The 18,157-nt window shown below is 50.0% G+C and overlaps 1 protein-coding gene across 1 annotated transcript; it reads right to left on the minus strand.

The window, feature by feature from the left end:
• Positions 1 to 676: 676 nt before the first annotated feature.
• Positions 677 to 14,711, minus strand: LOC100545905 (RNA-binding protein Musashi homolog 2-like; the record flags this gene model as incomplete). The annotated part of the gene is made up of 4 exons (XM_019621972.2): positions 677 to 2,072; positions 3,995 to 4,069; positions 9,660 to 9,774; positions 14,628 to 14,711. Coding segments are annotated over 4 exons (315 nt in total), but the record flags the coding sequence as incomplete, so codon positions are not given.
• Between the last annotated feature and the right edge of the window lie 3,446 nt (positions 14,712 to 18,157).

The following is an 18,157-nucleotide window of genomic DNA, read 5'->3' on the forward strand; positions in this document are numbered from 1 at the left end:
AGTCTGTGATAATATCTGGCTTTCCCACCTCTTCCCACATACAAAGGCTTTAATAAGCTTTAACAAACACACAAGCAAACAAACCCTTAACTAAAAAGAAATTTAAATTCCTGAGCTGAAGGCTTCTAAGCAACTCTGACATCCCCCAGCACCCAGGCAGTGACAGCAGATAGGGCCACAGTGACACCCACAGTGATGGCAGCTCTGCATTCTGCAGCACCACTCGGGGCAAACGCTGCCGTCCCAGCACGGGACCTTCTGCCATGGCACTGCCCTAAAGCGACACGTCCCCACCGTCCCTTCCATTTCCAAACAGCAAAGAGCCTCCTGCTCACCAGTGCTGGACAGTTTGCAGCACGGGTTTCTACCACAGCTACAGTTTGGTGCTCAAACCCACCTCGGTCACTGCTGGGAACGCTGCAACTTTACGGGCAGACACCGCTCTCCCCCAGCTATGAGTGCGCTGTCACTGCTTTTGTTTTAATTTTTGCTGTCAACACACCTCATACGTAACCATTCGTCTGCAGGCTCTTCCAACAGTGGCTCACGTGCTGGGAGTGGTGGTGGTGTCATTCTTTTATTAAGCTGTCATTGGTACTGGTTATTTGGTGCATCCAAACCAAAATATTAAATCTGCAAGCTAAGAGAGCAGCAACACAGCACATCCGTTGTAAACAATTTATTATTATTTTCTACCTCAGTTACTTACAGGAAAAAAGTCATAAAAAAAAAAAGAAAAGCACAGATGGACTATTTACAAAAAATGAGAAAATTCACAATAGCTGAAATGTTTGCAAATCATGCACACTAAGACAAGTTCACAAAAGCAAAGCAATTCATAGCAAAAAAAAAACAAAAACAAAAACAAAAAAACCCCAAACAAAATAATAAGAAGCCATACAGATTAAAAAAGCTATTGCCTGCAGAAAAGTAAAAAGGAAACTAACCAATCGTTACATCAAGCATCTTTAATGAAATGAACAGCACAGCCGTGTATCGCAGAGCCTTTGACACCGACATTTTAAACAAGTGGATTAACAAACATTAAAATGCATTACAGTTCTACTGTAAGCATGCAATTTACTTCTCACAAACTTATAAAGTAGGTAGAAACACTTAAAAAAAGATACCATGTGTGTTTTCTACCCAAACCAGCAGAATCTGGTCTTGTTGAAGCGGAGCCAATGGACAGCAGCAGATCACAGGTTTGCAGTTTGGGCATTTGGGTGGAGATTGAGAGGTGCAGCACAGCTGAAAGCACAGCGAAAGCCCCTCCTGCCCAAATTTAAGCAACCTGCTCACAATTTGCAAGCAAAGTCTGCAAGCAAAAGCGATTGCAGGAGGAGGTGGAAGCGTCGCCTGCTGCAGGAGGCGGGGGGATGGCATTGAGGGGATGGCACTGAGGGGTGGGACACTGTGGTTCAGTGGTGGCCACACAGAAGCCACCGACCCCGACTCCGAGGCAGCAGCTGCCCCAGGCAGAGCCGCCCCAGGCACAGCCACGGCACGGCCATGGGCAGGTGCTGCAGCACGAGAAGCACTCGTTGGGGACAATTCAACCCCGATCCATTGGAACCTCAGCAAGGAGACAGCGGCCTCACTCCGCTCTAGCTACGACTTGTGCTGCTGAACAAAGTGCCAGCATCTCTCTGGGGCCGGTTGTGAGGCCCAACCATCGTTTTTGCTCCCCGGACAGAATTATGCTCAAGAAGTTTGTGAGAAGTCATGCCTTCGTAATGCCCCTCTCCCCATCCCTGTGAGTTACATTCCAAGTGGGCATTAAAAACTCATAACAAAGCAGAGGGAAAAAATAACAAAATTAAAAAAGATAATAAAAGCAAACTCAAAGCAGTGAGGATATGGAGCCTTTAAAAAAATAAAGTAAAAAGTCCATTCAATCAAACCAGCCAGCAAGAGCAGCAATTTCTCAGTGGACATTGATATTAACATGGACCACCCAGGCTTTGTCTGTCTCTCTCTCTCATTAGCACTGTAGTAAACCCCGATTAATTTGTTATGCATCTTTAAGAACTAGTTGATAAAAATTATGTCTTGTGAAATCGGCAAATAGTCTGCAAAGTGAAATAAGAACAGAAATTAATAGATTAAACTGAAAAGATAAGTCCCAGAAATTAAAAAAAAAAGAACAGAAAGGGAGTGATTGTAAAAAAAATAAATAAAAAAATAGAGGCTACGTGCTGAGTTATAAAGGCCTAGAGAAAAATAACGATGGAGAAGACAGAACAGTCGCCCAAGTGCCTGTGTGTGCCGTGCTGCAGGCCCAGCGGGCAGAAGGGCCGCTGTCAGACCCTCTGAGCAGGCTGCCCGTGTGCACCTAACACCCCGCCCACCCAGAGCCCTGTACCCCCCACCCAACGCCGCAGCACTCACTGCCCCAGGCTCTCTCCCGGCTCCGTGCAGCACACACCGCACAGCGCCGACCCCCAGCAGCGCAGCAGCCCCGCCCTGCCATGAGCAGCGGTGCTCCCAGTGCCAGCCCTGGCCAGGAGCCGCCTGCCTCCCCTGCCAGCCCTGTTTTCAGCTGCCCCTGGTGCAGGCGGCACGGCCGGGCTGGCAGCTGAGCGCAGCGCTTGCTGGAGGTAACGTTTCTCTTTGATGTTCTCCTGTGCCACAATCTCTGCAAGAGATTGAACGTAACCAGACAATCATGGGAAGATCTGCTTGGAAAAACCCAAACCTTCAGGACAGCGAATGTCAGGATGGCTGAAGCTCAACACACCTCCACAGCCAGACACGCTCATTTTAGTTATGTTTATAATTAAAGCCACCTGAGCTGTGCTGATTTTCACCATGTAACCTATCGAGGCTGTCTTTAGTCTCTGCTCTCACACAGGTCAGTCACCAAAGAAACCCCATGAGCCTGGGGCACCAGCACTGCTGCCCGCCCCAGCAGCACGCTCTGCTCATTGCTGTGCAAAGGGCAGCAGCACAGGTGGGGAACAGACAGGTGAGCATAACATAGAGCTGCTGCATCTGCAAAGCCTAGCAATAGTGAAAAAAAATCTAACACCGGCTTCCCTCGATGCTACTCATCCTGCAGACACCAGATCTGCAGCGCAAGGACATCATTCATCCTATGGATGTTAATAACACACATCCTTTCCACGCAACATTCCTTCCTACTGATGCCACAGCCATATCTATGTCTCATATGCCCAAGGCACAGCCAAGCCCTACTCCTTTTCCTCTGTCCTACCCAGGATCAACCTGACAAGTGCTCGAGAATTTGATCTGCTGCTGCAGCATGCAGGAGGTTAGCTCCCAGTAAGCACCAACACAGCGTCTGTAACTCAGCACACGGCACTGACCACAGCAGCCACAGCTCTGCCTAGTAATATCTCTGAGAAGCACTAAGGTGAAGGAAAAGGGGCTCTCGGCCCTGCCAGCAGTGCTCACAGACCTGGGAGGGGAGCACAGCACAGAGCCGGAGCCCAGAGAGGGGAGTGAGCACAGCACAGGATGCAGGGAAGGACACAGCGGGCACCAAAGGAGGCAGCAACGCTGGAGTGCAGAGCTGCCCTCCCGCTGGATGCGAACGCACCGCAGTGCCTGTGTGAGGCTGTGTGTGCCACGTGTGTGTGTGTGCCACGTGTGTGTGTGTGCCCGTGTGTGTGCCACGCGTGTGTGTGCCACGCGTGTGTGTGTGCCCGGGCACAGAGCTGTGGTATGCAGAAGGAAGAACCCATTGGAGGGAGCTAACAGCTCTGAAATCAGTTCTGCCACTTCATGCTTTAACTTAAATTTTGTTTTCAAATAACCAGTACCAATTTACACGTTAATAAAGATGTATTAAATATATGTATCTGTATAGATATATTTTAATCACCAAAAAATATGTTATGTGAGATGCTCCCTGCAGACTTGCCTGCCTCAACCTGCAGCTACGGAGTAGGAAAAAAAAAAGAAAGAAAAGAAAAAACCAAAGAAGGAAAGAAGGGAAAAAGAAGTGAATCTGCAAACAAAATGTACGTACCTGGAAACTGATAGCTGTAACTTGGGGCAAATCCAGGATATCCTCGGCCATAAGTCGCGACAAAATTCGGGTAACCTTGATCACAGAAACATAAAAATAAATAAACAAACAAGTAAAACAGTGAGAGAAAATTAAGATTAGTTTTAAGATTAACAGAGGCTTTTTGATTATAAATATAATACCAAATAACACTGAGGATGGGCAAAACTCGATTTTACAGGGAATACGCAGAAATGAGATTTATTCTGCTCATGCAAAACGCAGGAAAGGTTTCATTATCATCTGGAATAGAACCATCCAGAGATGGAGCGCTGCTGATCACCCGCTTCGCACGAGCGCTGTCACTCCTGTAATTAACATGCACTTTGGTGCCTGAAGCCCAAGGACTGTGCATACTTGTTAGCTAGAAGAGTAAATGCCAAATGCTAAGGCTAAACACATAACACAGGTTTGCCCTGACATTTGGAGAGCTTACAATGAATGTACTTTGCTTCAGAGCTATTGACAGTTGGAGATTAAGGTAGTAGTAATTCTTTATCCCAGGAGTGTGAAGGACAACAGTTAAAACATCAAAGAGTTGGAGGAGCCACGGCAACGAGCCAGAGTCAAAGGCTTTTAATTTTTCAGGAAAGTAAAGCCCAGAGATGAGAACCGCTTCCTAAAGGGATCGCTCAGACACACGCCCGACCTCGGGCAGCTTTTGAAGTCGTATTATGAGAAAAATACCATTAGAGGCCATTTTGCCAATAAAAACGTTGGAGGAGGCACACGAAGGAGCAATGCTGCCCACCCGAACGCAGCAGGTGGGAGGCAGAAGGGTGCTGCCAGCCGGTGCCCTGCTGCTCATCCTCCGCATCCGCTGCTCGGCGCTTACCAACAGCGACTCTCTCCTGTAATTCTAGCACACTAAGTGCTACACAACATCCCCTGTGTCCACCAGCACCAATCCGTGCACCAAAACTCCTCCAGCCTTAGGAAAGGCCCCCCCGGACCGAGGACCACCTGCAGACATTTGGTGTTGCTCCATCCGAAGCCAAGGGCATCCTGCAGTAAGGGCAGTGCAGGAGGCCTGGCATCCCCACAGCCACTTACCCTTGTTCATACCACATCCCACAGCAATTCTTCTGCCAGGGCAAGTCCCTCCGACTCGATTTATACATACATATAACGTGCTATTAATCATCACCTAAAACTGGAAGATAGAAGTGCTTGGATGAATCCTGATGCTGCAATTAGGCAGTGCCAGGGGAAAGCAGCCCGCAGCCGCAGGACAGCGCTCCGGCTTCCCAAGGTACGTCCATTCTGCTCAGCCCACGTATTTGTTTCACAGCTCAGCAGTTGGATTCCCTTAGAAATTAATCACTTCTGTCACTAAATCAGATCTTTCAGAGTTACGCTTCACAAAACTTTTTCCCTTTTTCAAAAAAATCCCCAGAACAAAAAAACCCCACAACCCTCCACTACTACCGTACTGACAAATGGATTATTTGCCAAGTGAGTAACACCCCTATGAGCACCGTGAGCTCCACGACCGCCCTGCCGCAGCACTGCTCTCCATCTGAGGTGCAGGGGCTGCCCGGGGGGGTCTCAGCTGTATCCTCGGCTCTCAGCGCTCTCTCGGTCAGACAGATGGAATCATAAATTTACAATACAACATTACTTCAATTTTCCTCTTCATTTACTGCTGCAGTGCCCCGCTCTGCTCTAACGAGTCGAAGCCCGATCCGTGCAGGGGAAATGGGTTGGCTGAATATCAATAGCGCATTAACACCAGGCCCATGTGGCTGCTTCATCAAGCCAAATTACGGCCACGCTGACCTATCCACCATTTCCATTAGATGCCATAGTCATCCTACGTTGGGCAGTGAACAGTTTATTTGCTTCAGTACTCCTAGTGAATGACCCAACCCTCTGATTATCCCTCACTGTAACCCAAGAATCCAAGTTTTGCCCAGGTTGCCTCCTCTCAAGCAAGATCCCAGGGCCTGCTCCAACCAAGACCCCAAAGCACGCTGACAATGCCAAACTCCTTGACCCCACAGTGTCACTCTACAGGCAGTGGGTTGAGCAAGCCAGCAGCCCTATGCAAGGTGACAGCAATGGCTGCAGTCACTGTGCTGACCAGCAGCAGTCACAGTGATGCTTTTGTTGGAAGGAACACCCAGCACTGCCACTGCGTGAGCTCCTGGCACGAGGTCACCAGGGTAGTGGGACACCAAGCCAGGACCTTGGCTCTGCATGGTCCCCATGTTTAGATGCTGTAATCCAGGATGGACAAATCTCACAGCTAATGTATGGATGCATGGAGTGACTGCTTTGAGCCTGGGGACTTCTGCTTTTACACTTAATTCAAGAAAATCATCATCTCCCCAGTGAGAGTTGCTCCCACGGTGCAAAAAAGCAGATCTGCCACAGTGCAGGGGCAGCAGAAGGTCAGCAGCTCCAAAGGTCCTGCAGAAAGCTTGTGTCCAATACAGGGCTCCCTTCCTCAGCCTGCCTCATAGGCAGCTGCTGCTCTATCAGACAGACTCTGAGGGAAAAAAGGAATGACTTTCTTTGAAGGGCACAAGCTTCTTTTATGCATGAATTCAGCCTAGCTCACCTGAACGTGTGCAGTAATGCAGAGCCCTGCCTGGCGCAATGATATAAGCAGCCTGGCAGAGACTTCCTGAAATTTGGTGTTCCTATCAGACATTATTTCAGCAGTCTCAGAGCATAAACCTTACGGACTGCGCTCTATCTCCGGAGGGGTTACTTTAAAATTAAACACCAGCAAGCCCAAGGTACCCATCACCCAACGAAGCTGATGCTGTGGGCCCCAGCTCAGACAGTGCAGTGCAGCAGCCACCCTCAGTGCCTGGTGTTCCAACAGGAGCACGTGGCAGCACTCCATCCTAGACACAGCTGCTGCCAGCAGGAGGGAAGAGGAATGGAACCCACCTGCTCTTCTCTTTGCCCCTCTTTACTTTTCCTGGCTTTTTTTTCTCCCCCGAGAGCAGAAGGCAGAGCGTAATGCAGCAGCACCTACACTGCCCCAGCTGATGAATCTGCACCAAGACTGGCAGACAGGCAGGGGCTCCTGGATGCAGTATGAGCTTTCAGGCCCCACTAGCTCTTGTCCAGCCAACCACAGTGCTGCCCACCAAGGGGCACAGCACCGCTCACTGTGACATACGAGCTGCCACGCTGTGGCCGGGTGGGCAGGCAGGGAGAGGAGATCACAGAATGAACACGCTCCAGCCCGCTCTTTATGCAGAGTGGCTAATTAATGTTCCTGGCCTCCCCCGAGGACGTGTGCTTCTCATCAGCAGACAGTGACTGAGACAGCCCAGGAGCAGCCCTGGCAGAAGGCTCAGCCTGCCTGCACTCTCACAGTCAAAAAATCCTTTCAGAAGAACACTTTAATTTTGTTCCAATCAACCAAATCATCACAGAAGCGGCTGCCTGTGCACCTTTAGACCCCGGCTGCTGCAGGCTCCTCAGGGAGGCTATGATTAATGAAAAAGACCAACTTCCTTAATAGCTTTGGAGGGAGTCACTCTCCACTCTTTCCTTTGGGTTGTCTTGTGCGTTCGCTCCTCTGATTTCCTGCTCTGCCTGCAAACGGCATCTGGAGAAGGTGACCTTGGACGAGGGCTCCTGGAAGCAGGTACAACAGCATTCTAAGAGCAGCTTCCATCCACTCTGTCTCAGCCCAGTCAGACAACTGAAGCAAGGAGGGGAGTAAGTCTGCCACCAGCCTTGCTGGGATCTTAGCAAAGCACTCTGCTATTTCAGACTGTCCTGGCAGCCCACTGTGTCGGATGCTCCACGGTGTGATGGGTCAATTATGCCCTCCCCACACAGGGATGGGGTTACCCACCAGGGCTTGGTGTCCCCCTCCCAGCCTCAAATTGAGCCCTGGGGCTCAGAATGGCCACCTCCATCACAGGCTGCAGCTCTGTAGGTCTGCACGTCTTTAGTTAACACGGTGCACCGTAGCAAACAGAAAATGAAAAACAACAGTGCGAGTAGATAACGAAGCATCTGGCCTTCAACATAAATCAATCAGTAATTCTGAGCAAGCCACTCTGGCTTAAAATCTAATAAGCACACTGAGGGCTGCCCTGCAAGGAGCACTGGCCAGCCAACCCATGCAGCAGGTGACCACAGTACACAACCCAGCTGAAAGTTATCCACAGGTGAGCCACATGCTGAAAACTCCTCTGTTGCTTCTTCAAGTCCAAAGCCATCTTCTTCCCCAGGAGGCAGCCATCACTCCCAGTGCACTTGAGGGCTGAGCTTTCCATTCAGGTCCCTGGCACAGAGCCCAGCTGCAGAACTCCTCCCAGCATCGCCCCCTCTTCTGGCAGAGGGGCTGCTGCCCTGGTCCCCACCCCCAGGCTGTGCCAGCCCAGCAAGGAGCACCCACTTATGCCTCCCGGACCACCAGCAATGCCACACAGAGGGACTGACTTGAATAAGATAAATATTTTAAACATAAAATGCAATCTCCAGACACTTTGGGGCAGGGTGGTGGTGTAGCAGAAAAACAGATGTTGGCTTGAAATAACTGAATTACACATCCCAGCAACGAGTCATTCTGGCCACACAGAGAAGTGCCATTAATTCAGATAATGCCAACATGGCAGGGAAATTCCTCCCCATCCAATCAAGCAGTGCCTGAAGTCAGACATCTCTGCAGAACAGCCCAGTTTTCACAGGAACCAAATCCTCTGCCCTGATGGCAGCTCAGTGCGCAGGCCCTGTTCCAGCCGCTGGGGGCCTTCAGCAGAATGGTGCTGGAGGGGATGGGTGAGCACTACCCTGCCCTCCTCTAGCAGCTCTGCCACCCCGGGCAGAAGCCAGTGAGCACCCATGAAGGGTCATGGAGAGGGACTGTGGGCTGAGATGGGGCACCTCTGCCTGAGAACACCCCCAGCTGCCCCCCTTGTGCCCTACGGCCTGTGTGTGTGACAAGGGAAGGTGCAGCAACACAAAGGGAGCAGAAGGTTGGCAATATGTGGGTTTTACAAAAGGACACTGGCAATGGATTAGTGGCATTTTGGCTTAGCAAATCTGAGGACAGAATATCAAGGGGTTGTCAGACTATACAGAAAGAAGAACCACCCAGGCAGAAACAAATGAGAACCAATTATAACTAAATAGACCTCGTGCACAAATAGAATTTTGCCATTAAATATCATTTATCCCATTTAATTAGTATTTTCTGGACACAATACTCTGGACTAAAATACCATTCCATCTCCTTGAAACTCGTAATTATTGTTGTGACCTACGCTGTTACGCGTCCCCCTGCTTTCTCCACCTTGCCTGCCATTTAAGAGCCAGCAAGATTTTCAATTATCTATGCCAAACTGCCAAAGACACTTTTAAAAGAAGAGGAATAATGTGCGACTCAACTCCTCTAAAAAAAGGGGAGAGATCATTTTTAGTCAGAATGAACACACTGCATCTTTCATCATTCTATTTTTGCGAGAAAGAGTAAAACAGGCTATTTAAAACACCCATTTAAATGCAAATTTTCATATTCCAGGGAGGGGGGAGTTCATCATTTCCCACCGGCGGGATTATTTCCCCCAGCCCTGCTGAGGTTTGAGGCTCACACCCACACAGGTGCTGGGGAATGGGCTGAGCCCTGGCAGACGCTCGGTGGCACACTTACCCAACATTCCCATCCCCAGCATAAAAGCGTCCATGGTGTACGGCAATCCGCGCGCCCTTCCTCTCGTCCCTGGTGGAAACATCACTTCTTTAGGTTGTGCTTTCTTACATTCTACCTATTGAGCAGAAACACGTACAAATGAGATGCAAATGAATTCCATGTAAATGTCAAACGTAGAACTGATCTACTTAAGGGGGGAGATTTATTTTTAGCGTTTTCCTGCCCCCACCACCTCCCCCTCAAAGACGAACTTTCTGAACAGTATGAATGGATTTAGAAGAGCACACGTGTGCTTCTTTCAGTGCACCCAGCGCCGTAAGGACGACAGAAAAGCTGACTGAAGAAGTTGCTGCGGTCCTGGAAGGAAAACCCGCGCTGCGTTTTCTCTCAGCGACACTTTGGAGGCGTGGAATGGATGAAGGAAAGTCCTCAGCACAGCTCTATTACAATCAATAGCACAGAATGACTCTCGGTGATCATTACAAAAAGCTCCTTTTAAAACAGGAATAAGGAATCAATATTTCTGCCCAGCAGAAAATTTCTGTAAACCCTATTAATAAACGATCTGCATTCTTTCACTTCCAGTTACTCCCGCTGCCTCTGAGTCCCTCCATGCCACAGCCATCACCTCTCCTCGCTCCTCCTGAGCCCCTACCACAGTCCAAGGGCAGCCTGCTCCAGGGAATGGTCTGCAGGGTGCTGGACACCTATGAGTGCCACTTCACCACCCCTATGGGATGGGCTGTGACCACCCCGTATCCCTACCCCCTCTGGCAGCGGTGGGTGAGCAGTGACAGCAGCAGACAGGCCCGGGGCTGTTGGATAACGTGGCTGAACATCTCCGTTCCTAATAGCCCTATCAGTGGCTGTGTGTTCATTGTCTTATGAAAACCGACCGCCTGTTTCTAGGCAACCTGATCAGCGAAAATTTCAGGTTTATACAATTTTCATTTAGGTAACATGAAGGTTAACTGACTGTAATGGCAGTATTTTAAACAAAACCACCTACTCCTCCCCTTTCTGCCGCAAATCTTGTGCAGATCGTATTTACGTCGCTTGCTTGCAACAGACCCCAATGTTACAGCGCTCAAATCTGCCAGCGCCGTCAGAACGAGCACTTCTTGCAAGCAAACTGCCCGAACCCAGGGAAGGCTGGAGTGGAATTTCTCTCAAGTTCTCCTTTTCTACTTTTCTGTCAACAAGTATTGAGGTCCTTAAAAGAGCTGTGGGGAAGGGCTGCAAGGGATGGGGTAGCGCAGCAAAGCCCCGCGGTGGCACGCTGTGCGATGGAAAGCACCACGGTGCACATCGGGGGCCTTGGTACTGAGGTAAAGAGAGAAGAAAAGGGAGCGAAAAGCTCTGTCAGGGAATTCAGCGGGCCCTGCAGCACAACGTGCCACGACTCTGCCTCCGAGAGCACGGGGCCCAAACGCAGCCGAAGCACCGGCAGCAGCCGCACCGACAGCTCGGCCACGTCCTGCCAACTGCTCCTCGTGCACTGCTCATCAGAGGCCTTAAACAGGAGTGTGCCAATCCAACTTCTCTAACTGCAGCTGGGCGGCCACCAGAGGTGTTCCATCCCATTTCTCAGCACATCCTTTGGGTTCGCCACTACTCACAGTGTCATGGAGGCACTGGTTACACCTCACAGCTGCTCTCACTGCAAATATTCAGAATGATGAAAACAATGTAGCCTGGCTCGACGGACAATTAACAGGAAAATGAAGTTTGGATTAGCACCGTTAGAAACAATAACCCAGTAATTAGCTTTTGCAACCACAAAACAGCCTACTGCTGCTCCCTGAAAGACTGGCTTAATTTATGATTTTCACAGCACACGAGGATATAAAGGGAACGGTACTGAGCTGCAAAGAAGTTTTAACATGGATTTAAAGGAGAAGAAAGAGTCACCAATAGGAAAAAGAAAAAATTTCTGAGCCTCGTAAACAAACACGCCCCATAGCAAGGGCAGAAATGCTTGTTACTGCCCAGCAGAGATGGGTGTGGGGTGGGTGGCATGCAGAACCAGGATGTGCAGGGCTGGGATGCTCAGGCTGGGGACAGCACAGCCCCAGGGCAGCACGGGGACACCAGAGGCCGGGCAGGCTGCCCCGTGGGACACACGGCCACGCTCTGCATCTGCTGATGGCACAGACGTTGCCCAGCTCTGTGCTGCCCAGGAGCTGGCCCGATGTGGGCACACTGCATGCAATCCTGAATCACATACAAGCTTTTAGTTCAGCATTTCTGCACATCTTAATAATTTCCAGATTTTTTCCGCCTCCCCTGTATGAGGGATGTGCTCCAGTTTCAGCAGCCTAACAAAGAATGGTTTAAGGCTGAAAGAAATTTTAAAAAAAGCAGGGAAACTAGAAGTCACTATTTTTGTTTAGTCTAGTTGGCAGAACTAACGTCGCGCCGGGGTGCTCCTGGGTCAGATGAGCAGTCAGAGCCACCAGAGCCCAGGATGGCTAAGATGGGCAGTGAAAAGCCTCTCACACCCAGCGCAACAAAGCGGGCTGTCAGCTCCCAGCACCACGACAGCTCACAGAAACACGGCCAACAGCTTTCCAGGGAAAGCAGAGCACTCCCAGATTCACGACGCACAAAAATCTGCTTTACCACCCAAAGACAAGGTGACTTTGTCTAGCTGGCCTCGCGGTTAGCCGGGGTTGGGCTGCCCCTCAACATGAGCACCAGTGAGAGCTGCAGCCATGAGCAGAGCTGCCCCGTGACCGCTGGCAAACGTGTCCCCAGCTGGGCACGGCTGTGGGATGGAAACCCAAAGCACGCAGTGTAACGCATGCTGCAACCACAGCTCGAAGGCTGTTGGTCCTGGGAGAGCCCGAGCAGTGCTGACACATCCAGAACAACATAACCCACCGTGGGGCAAGGGGCAGAGTGAGAGCCCTGCACCATGGAAGCCCACTCACAACAGCTGCAGAGAGCTCCAGTCCCAGCTACCCACATCACCTTGGGATGCGAACAACTCTGCTACAGCACAGATCTCAAAGCAAATGATCCCATCACATTCCTTTTCCAGCTACTTTTGCACTCCCTAGAAAACCAGGCGTCTCTTGGCAGTAACGACAATATTCCGGGGACATTTCATTTTGGTTTTATCTATTCCCCCTATCCTCAGAGTTTGGAGAGAACCCGTGGCCTCCCCCATCAATTCCAGCCTTCCATTTATTAAATACCTCTCTGGCATTTTCCTTTCACTCGCACACCGCTCGTTTAATATTACACTTGACATTCTAAGCTTTATGGATGGCAACAGAGGCAGAACGGGAGGGATAAAAATAACCTGCATGGGAAGGCAGGCTGCAGCCGGGCCGGGGATCGGCTGCCGATGAGAGCCTGCGTGGGGCAGCTGCCAAAGCAGTGCTGTAGAGCACAGCAGGCAGCCAGCAGCCCTACAGCACAACGCCAGGGAGAACACCAAACCAAGGCGCAGGGCCAGGGGCACACAGGAAGGCTGTCTGCTGTCAGCCCCGACCCAGCACGCCGTCACATACATGTGTGCAGGCTCTGCTGCTCCTGCATGGGTTTGGTAATTAATCTGCAGGCACATCAGCAGCACGATGAGTCAGTCCCAAGACAGGATCATGTCTCATCTCCTCCCTCGTGGGCTGCTTTTAAAATTAGTGCTGTGGGAGTGACAAGAAGAGCGTGCTCCAGGCGCCCGGATCACGCACCGGGAGGAACGTACTTCAATTATTCACAACAGCAGAACACCCACACGCTTTCTGCTGCTCCTTGTGATGCGGAGCGCTTTCACCCTGCGCCCCGCTCGGGCCGCCTGCCCACAGCCCTGCGCAGCCCTTCTGCAGGAGGAGCCTTTCCAGAGGGGCAGATCCTGATAGCAGAGCAAAACCCAATCTGATGGTTGGGGCAAAGGAAGGGCAACAACCACAGACCCCTCTGTGCCCCAGCACACAGCTCAGCTGGAGGCTGCTGCTCCTGCTAGGAGCCGGCACTGTGCCTGCCCCCGTGCAACGGCTCTGCCCTACGCTCTGTGCTGCTTTGGGCTGCCGTCAGTGCCCAGCCAGCTCCTGCACCTCCCCACTGTGACTTACACAGCTGAGAGCCGAGCTGGGCTCTGGAGAAAAGTATGTGGCGTGAAGTAAGCAAACCCATGGAGTGCTTTGTGATGGGCACTCACCTCACGTTAAGGAAATTCCTATTCTTCCTTCCTCACTGACAAACCTTACCCAAATTTAAAGCATTCCTAATCTGTAGCAAGTCTGCTGCTCCTCAAGGCAGGAGTGTTGGGTGTTAGCTCTCATTTAGTTTTAAGGCAGACAGATCAGCATTTAGTGACTACATAGGGAATGGAACCTCTCCCACAACCCACATTCATCTCACACGAGGCATCACCAGCAGCAGAAGCAAAGTAGAGAGCAGTGTGGCCAGGCAGGGCGAGCTGCCCCATTCCTGCCCCAGACCCCAGCGCTGTGCCTGCTGGAGGGACGGCCGCTTTTATTTCAGATGCACATTGCAGTCAGGAACAATATGAAGAATATTATTTCAGTGCCCTGGGAAAAATTAGCAAGTCAAATATTGAATCAGGCCTCCAGCATATGCCAAGGAGATTGCTTTGATCTTATCCACGCTAAAAGCTCCATTATTGAATTTAAAGTCTGTGAACACATATCAGACCAATATACAATGCATATCTGAATACACATTTGAGAAGCGAAGGATGTTTTGACAAAGGGAAAAAAAGTATTTCAGCTGAAAATATCAAAGTTTTCACATCGATTGGAAGACAAACACCCTTCTCCGTCTGTCACATCAACTTTACCAACAGGGCACCGTGCGACCTGAGCCTTGATGTCACCCAGGGGAAACTTCCCCATGGGCCGGGCAATGCTGGCACACTGCAGCACAGCCTTGGCTCTGTGGACACAGGGCTGGCAGCAGCCCAGGCCCCACATCCCAGCTCTGGGCAGAATGCACACTTACCATTTTATTATTGATTTCGTGGAAGTGGATTTCACAGACTTTTTCCACCACATCTTCATTTTCAAAAGTAACGAAACCAAATCCTGTTCAACAGAGGAACAAAAAGGGGAGGGGGAAAGAAAAACGTTAGCGAGGTCAAACAGCTTTTCTTCTAACAAGGCATTATTTGCCATTTGGACTTTGGAATGCTTTCACAGGAATATGCTCATGTAAACACACCTGCCCTGCACAGTGCTGCTGCGGAACTCATTACAGCCTAATGGAGGAAAGAAGCATCACCTCGAAGGAAATTAATAGGGTTCTGTTACAGCTCTTCCATAGGATTTAATGGAGAATTAAAACCTCCTTATGGATTTTTTGATCCATCCAAAGAACTTAATGGATAGTTACACCCTGGTTACACGACGGCTCAGAAACTACAATCAGGCTATATTTTCTTTTACACCTTATAGGTTTTTAAGAGCAATCTCTACAAAACCCAATTATACGTCTATGGAAGCATATTGATTTTATCTCCTGTTTAATTCCAAGGGACTTCTCCATTAGGGCTGACTCATTGCAGGACAAAAAAAAACCAACGAACCAAGAACCCAGGCAGACAGCAGCTGGTTGCTGCCCTCCCCTCACACCAAGCCAACGCTGATGACTTCAGCAAGGCACGGGGGCCGGCCAAGCTCCGGAGGTGCTCGTTTGTCCCCTCTTCCTGAATGACTTCCTCTAATGCCTCATCAGGACATCCTGAGGCCTCTCAGAAGCCGTCAGACAGAGGGCTCTGATCTCATCACTCCTCTCCTCCGCACTGCCGTGTCAGAGGTGTGGGGATGGGAGCTGCATTAGGGCTGTTGGATGCTTGCTGCCCACCTGCAGCCCAGCACTGTGTGCTCTGCCGGCTGCACGGCCCAACAGGGACACACGGCACCTCACCCCGAACCCACAGCACCAGCACCTGGCAGTGCCTTTTTGGGAAGGTACAGCACAGGTAGTGATGGTAAGGTACAGCACAGGTAGTGGCCAATGCTCCCCTCGCTCTCTGGATCTTCTTGGGTGGATGGAAAAAAGAAAAAACACTAGAAATGGTTCCAGCACTCCTCTGAGGTGCAGCACATCATCCAACAGCACATCGCACCCAAACGCAGCGCTCAGAGCAATGCTTTGCACGTCAGCACCTACAGCTTCCAGCGTGGTGCTTAACCCAGCTCCTCTCTTTGCCTTCCAAACTGTTAAATCCACCTTAAACAGATCTGTACTCACAACCGAATGTTTGTGGTTAACCGCCCGGGTGCAGCACCCCGGGGTGCCCTGCACAGTGCTGGGACCGTCACCACCACCACCTCCTCATTAGTAACTCATTAGTGAGTGCTGCAGCTGAGGATTTCTCATTGGGCTCCTGTCAGGTCTTGCTGCCAGGCTGGAGCCAGGAAGGGGAATTTAGAGGAGATTAGCATTAATACGCAGCGCGACAGCCTGCTGCAGACAGGACACGTTGTGACCAGGAAACAAGTTTCCCCTTCTCATCGCACTCCATACAGCTTAAACACGGCTTCACCTAGAAATTACTCCTCTGTTTAAACCAGAAAAGCAGAGACCTGCCCAGCTTTCTGTGTTTACAGGCTTTATAACAAGAATAAAATAACAATCCACAGATGTCAACGCTCATTCAGGTTTTTAAAGATCCAGGCCAATCCATGCAGGCAAAAAACCAGACATGAGTGGGTCCATAGGAAAACCCAACACCAGCTTTGCCTCATTCCTCCCTGGGGGAGCACAGGAGAAGAGCAGTGCTCAGTGCTGGGGGCTGTGCTGCCTCTGCTCTCACAGCCTGTCCACAGCATCCTACTGCTCCTTAAGCAACCCCAGGAGATCACTGCACTGCAGCTAAAAAATTCCTAAAACGAACCCATAATGGGTCCTTCTTTGTTTCACTTATAAAATATTGGATTGCGACTTTCAATAATTGCACATATAAAAAAACATTACTGTATGCATGCCTTATTAGTTAGCGTAATGAATACGCGCTCATTTCTGAATTACCAAAGCTCTCAGAAACCTTTCTGGACGAAACAGACAATTACTTCTTATGAGAGGTACTGAGAGTCAACAAAAAAACGCTCCTTGGAAAGTGTATGAAAAAGATTAACACAAAACAAAGGCGGCTGTTTGAAACGGTGACAGAAATAGGATTCCGGTTGTCAAGGAGCACACGTTTTAAAATGAAATTATACGGCATCCTTCTGAATGAAGCTATTATTGGAAGCTAACAAGCTCTATTTAAGAGATAAGCATTTAACAGAGTCAAATGGTTTGCTTTTTTTTTTTTTTTATTCAAATGAATAAAACGGAATATTCATTTGAATAATCTTTTCTGGAGAAGAAAAGACAATGAAGAGGGAGAAAATAAAACAAGAGGCAAACAGAGTCCGAGCGAGCAGCCCTGCAGGAAGCGAGACGGCAGCCCGGCCCGCAGGCACACCTGTGGGACTGCAGCCCATAGGCACTGCTGGCAGCCAGGCCGGGCTGTCCGACCGGGCATCTCATGGGGAAGCACATCCAAGGGAATGGCCCACGGGGAAGGTAAGCCTGGGGAAGTGCACTGCCTCCTCGTGCACACACACCAGCCTCAGCTCCCTAGAAACATCCCTGATACGCCCGAAATCACCGCCCAGCCATCAGTGCCCAGCACATCCCCAGCACACCATGCCCTCACCACGCAGACCCCCCGGCCCAGGGCACTGCCAGCTCCGCACTCCAGAGATGAGGGGAACGCTGCTCCGAGAAACCAAATACAACCATAAAAAGATTAAAACAACTTAAATCAGTGGGCGCCATAAATCACATGGAGAAGCTGTGCTGAAGATACCAAATGTCAGCGCTCCTGTGTTCTGCACTTTGTTTTTTTCACACTTGAATCAACTATATTTCACACCTTTGTCGTCACTTGAGAAGTTTTCTGTCAACCTCAGTAAAATATAGCTGAGATGACGACACCGTCGCTATGAAATATATCTGCTTTCCCTTGCAAGTTGGCAGCTGCTTTCCTCACCAGGGTGCTGAGTGCACAGCAGTGCCTTACAGCTGCGTTTAGGTACACCCAGAACATCACTCAGCAGCAGTTATGTGAAGGCAGCTTACACATGGAAGGCCTTGCTCTTTCAAACCTGCACCAACAAAGCCAGTGTTCGCGTTGGCTGCAGAAGCTGTGACTGACACAGGGACACCGATCACACTGACCACTGCAGTGCTGTGCTGAGGGACACAAATCCACAACAGCACCCAACAACCACAGCACCGGAATGAGGGAACATCAGCTCAAGTTGCATTCCCTCCTTGCATTTCATCTTGGAACCCGATGATCCCATTTGTATTTGTTTTACGCCTCTCTTTCTCTCCCCATATTTAAGTTACTTAAGCAGTGAAGCACAGCAACGTCCTGCCAAGGCATTATTTACGCACCTGCTTTCTTGTTTATACCAACAGTTTTGGCAGCCAGAACTGTAAACCGTAATAAAATGCATTTTGAAAAGCTAAAAAAA

The sequence above is a fragment of the Meleagris gallopavo genome, chromosome 21 (assembly GCF_000146605.3).
Source record: "Meleagris gallopavo isolate NT-WF06-2002-E0010 breed Aviagen turkey brand Nicholas breeding stock chromosome 21, Turkey_5.1, whole genome shotgun sequence".
Classification (NCBI taxonomy): domain Eukaryota; kingdom Metazoa; phylum Chordata; class Aves; order Galliformes; family Phasianidae; genus Meleagris; species Meleagris gallopavo.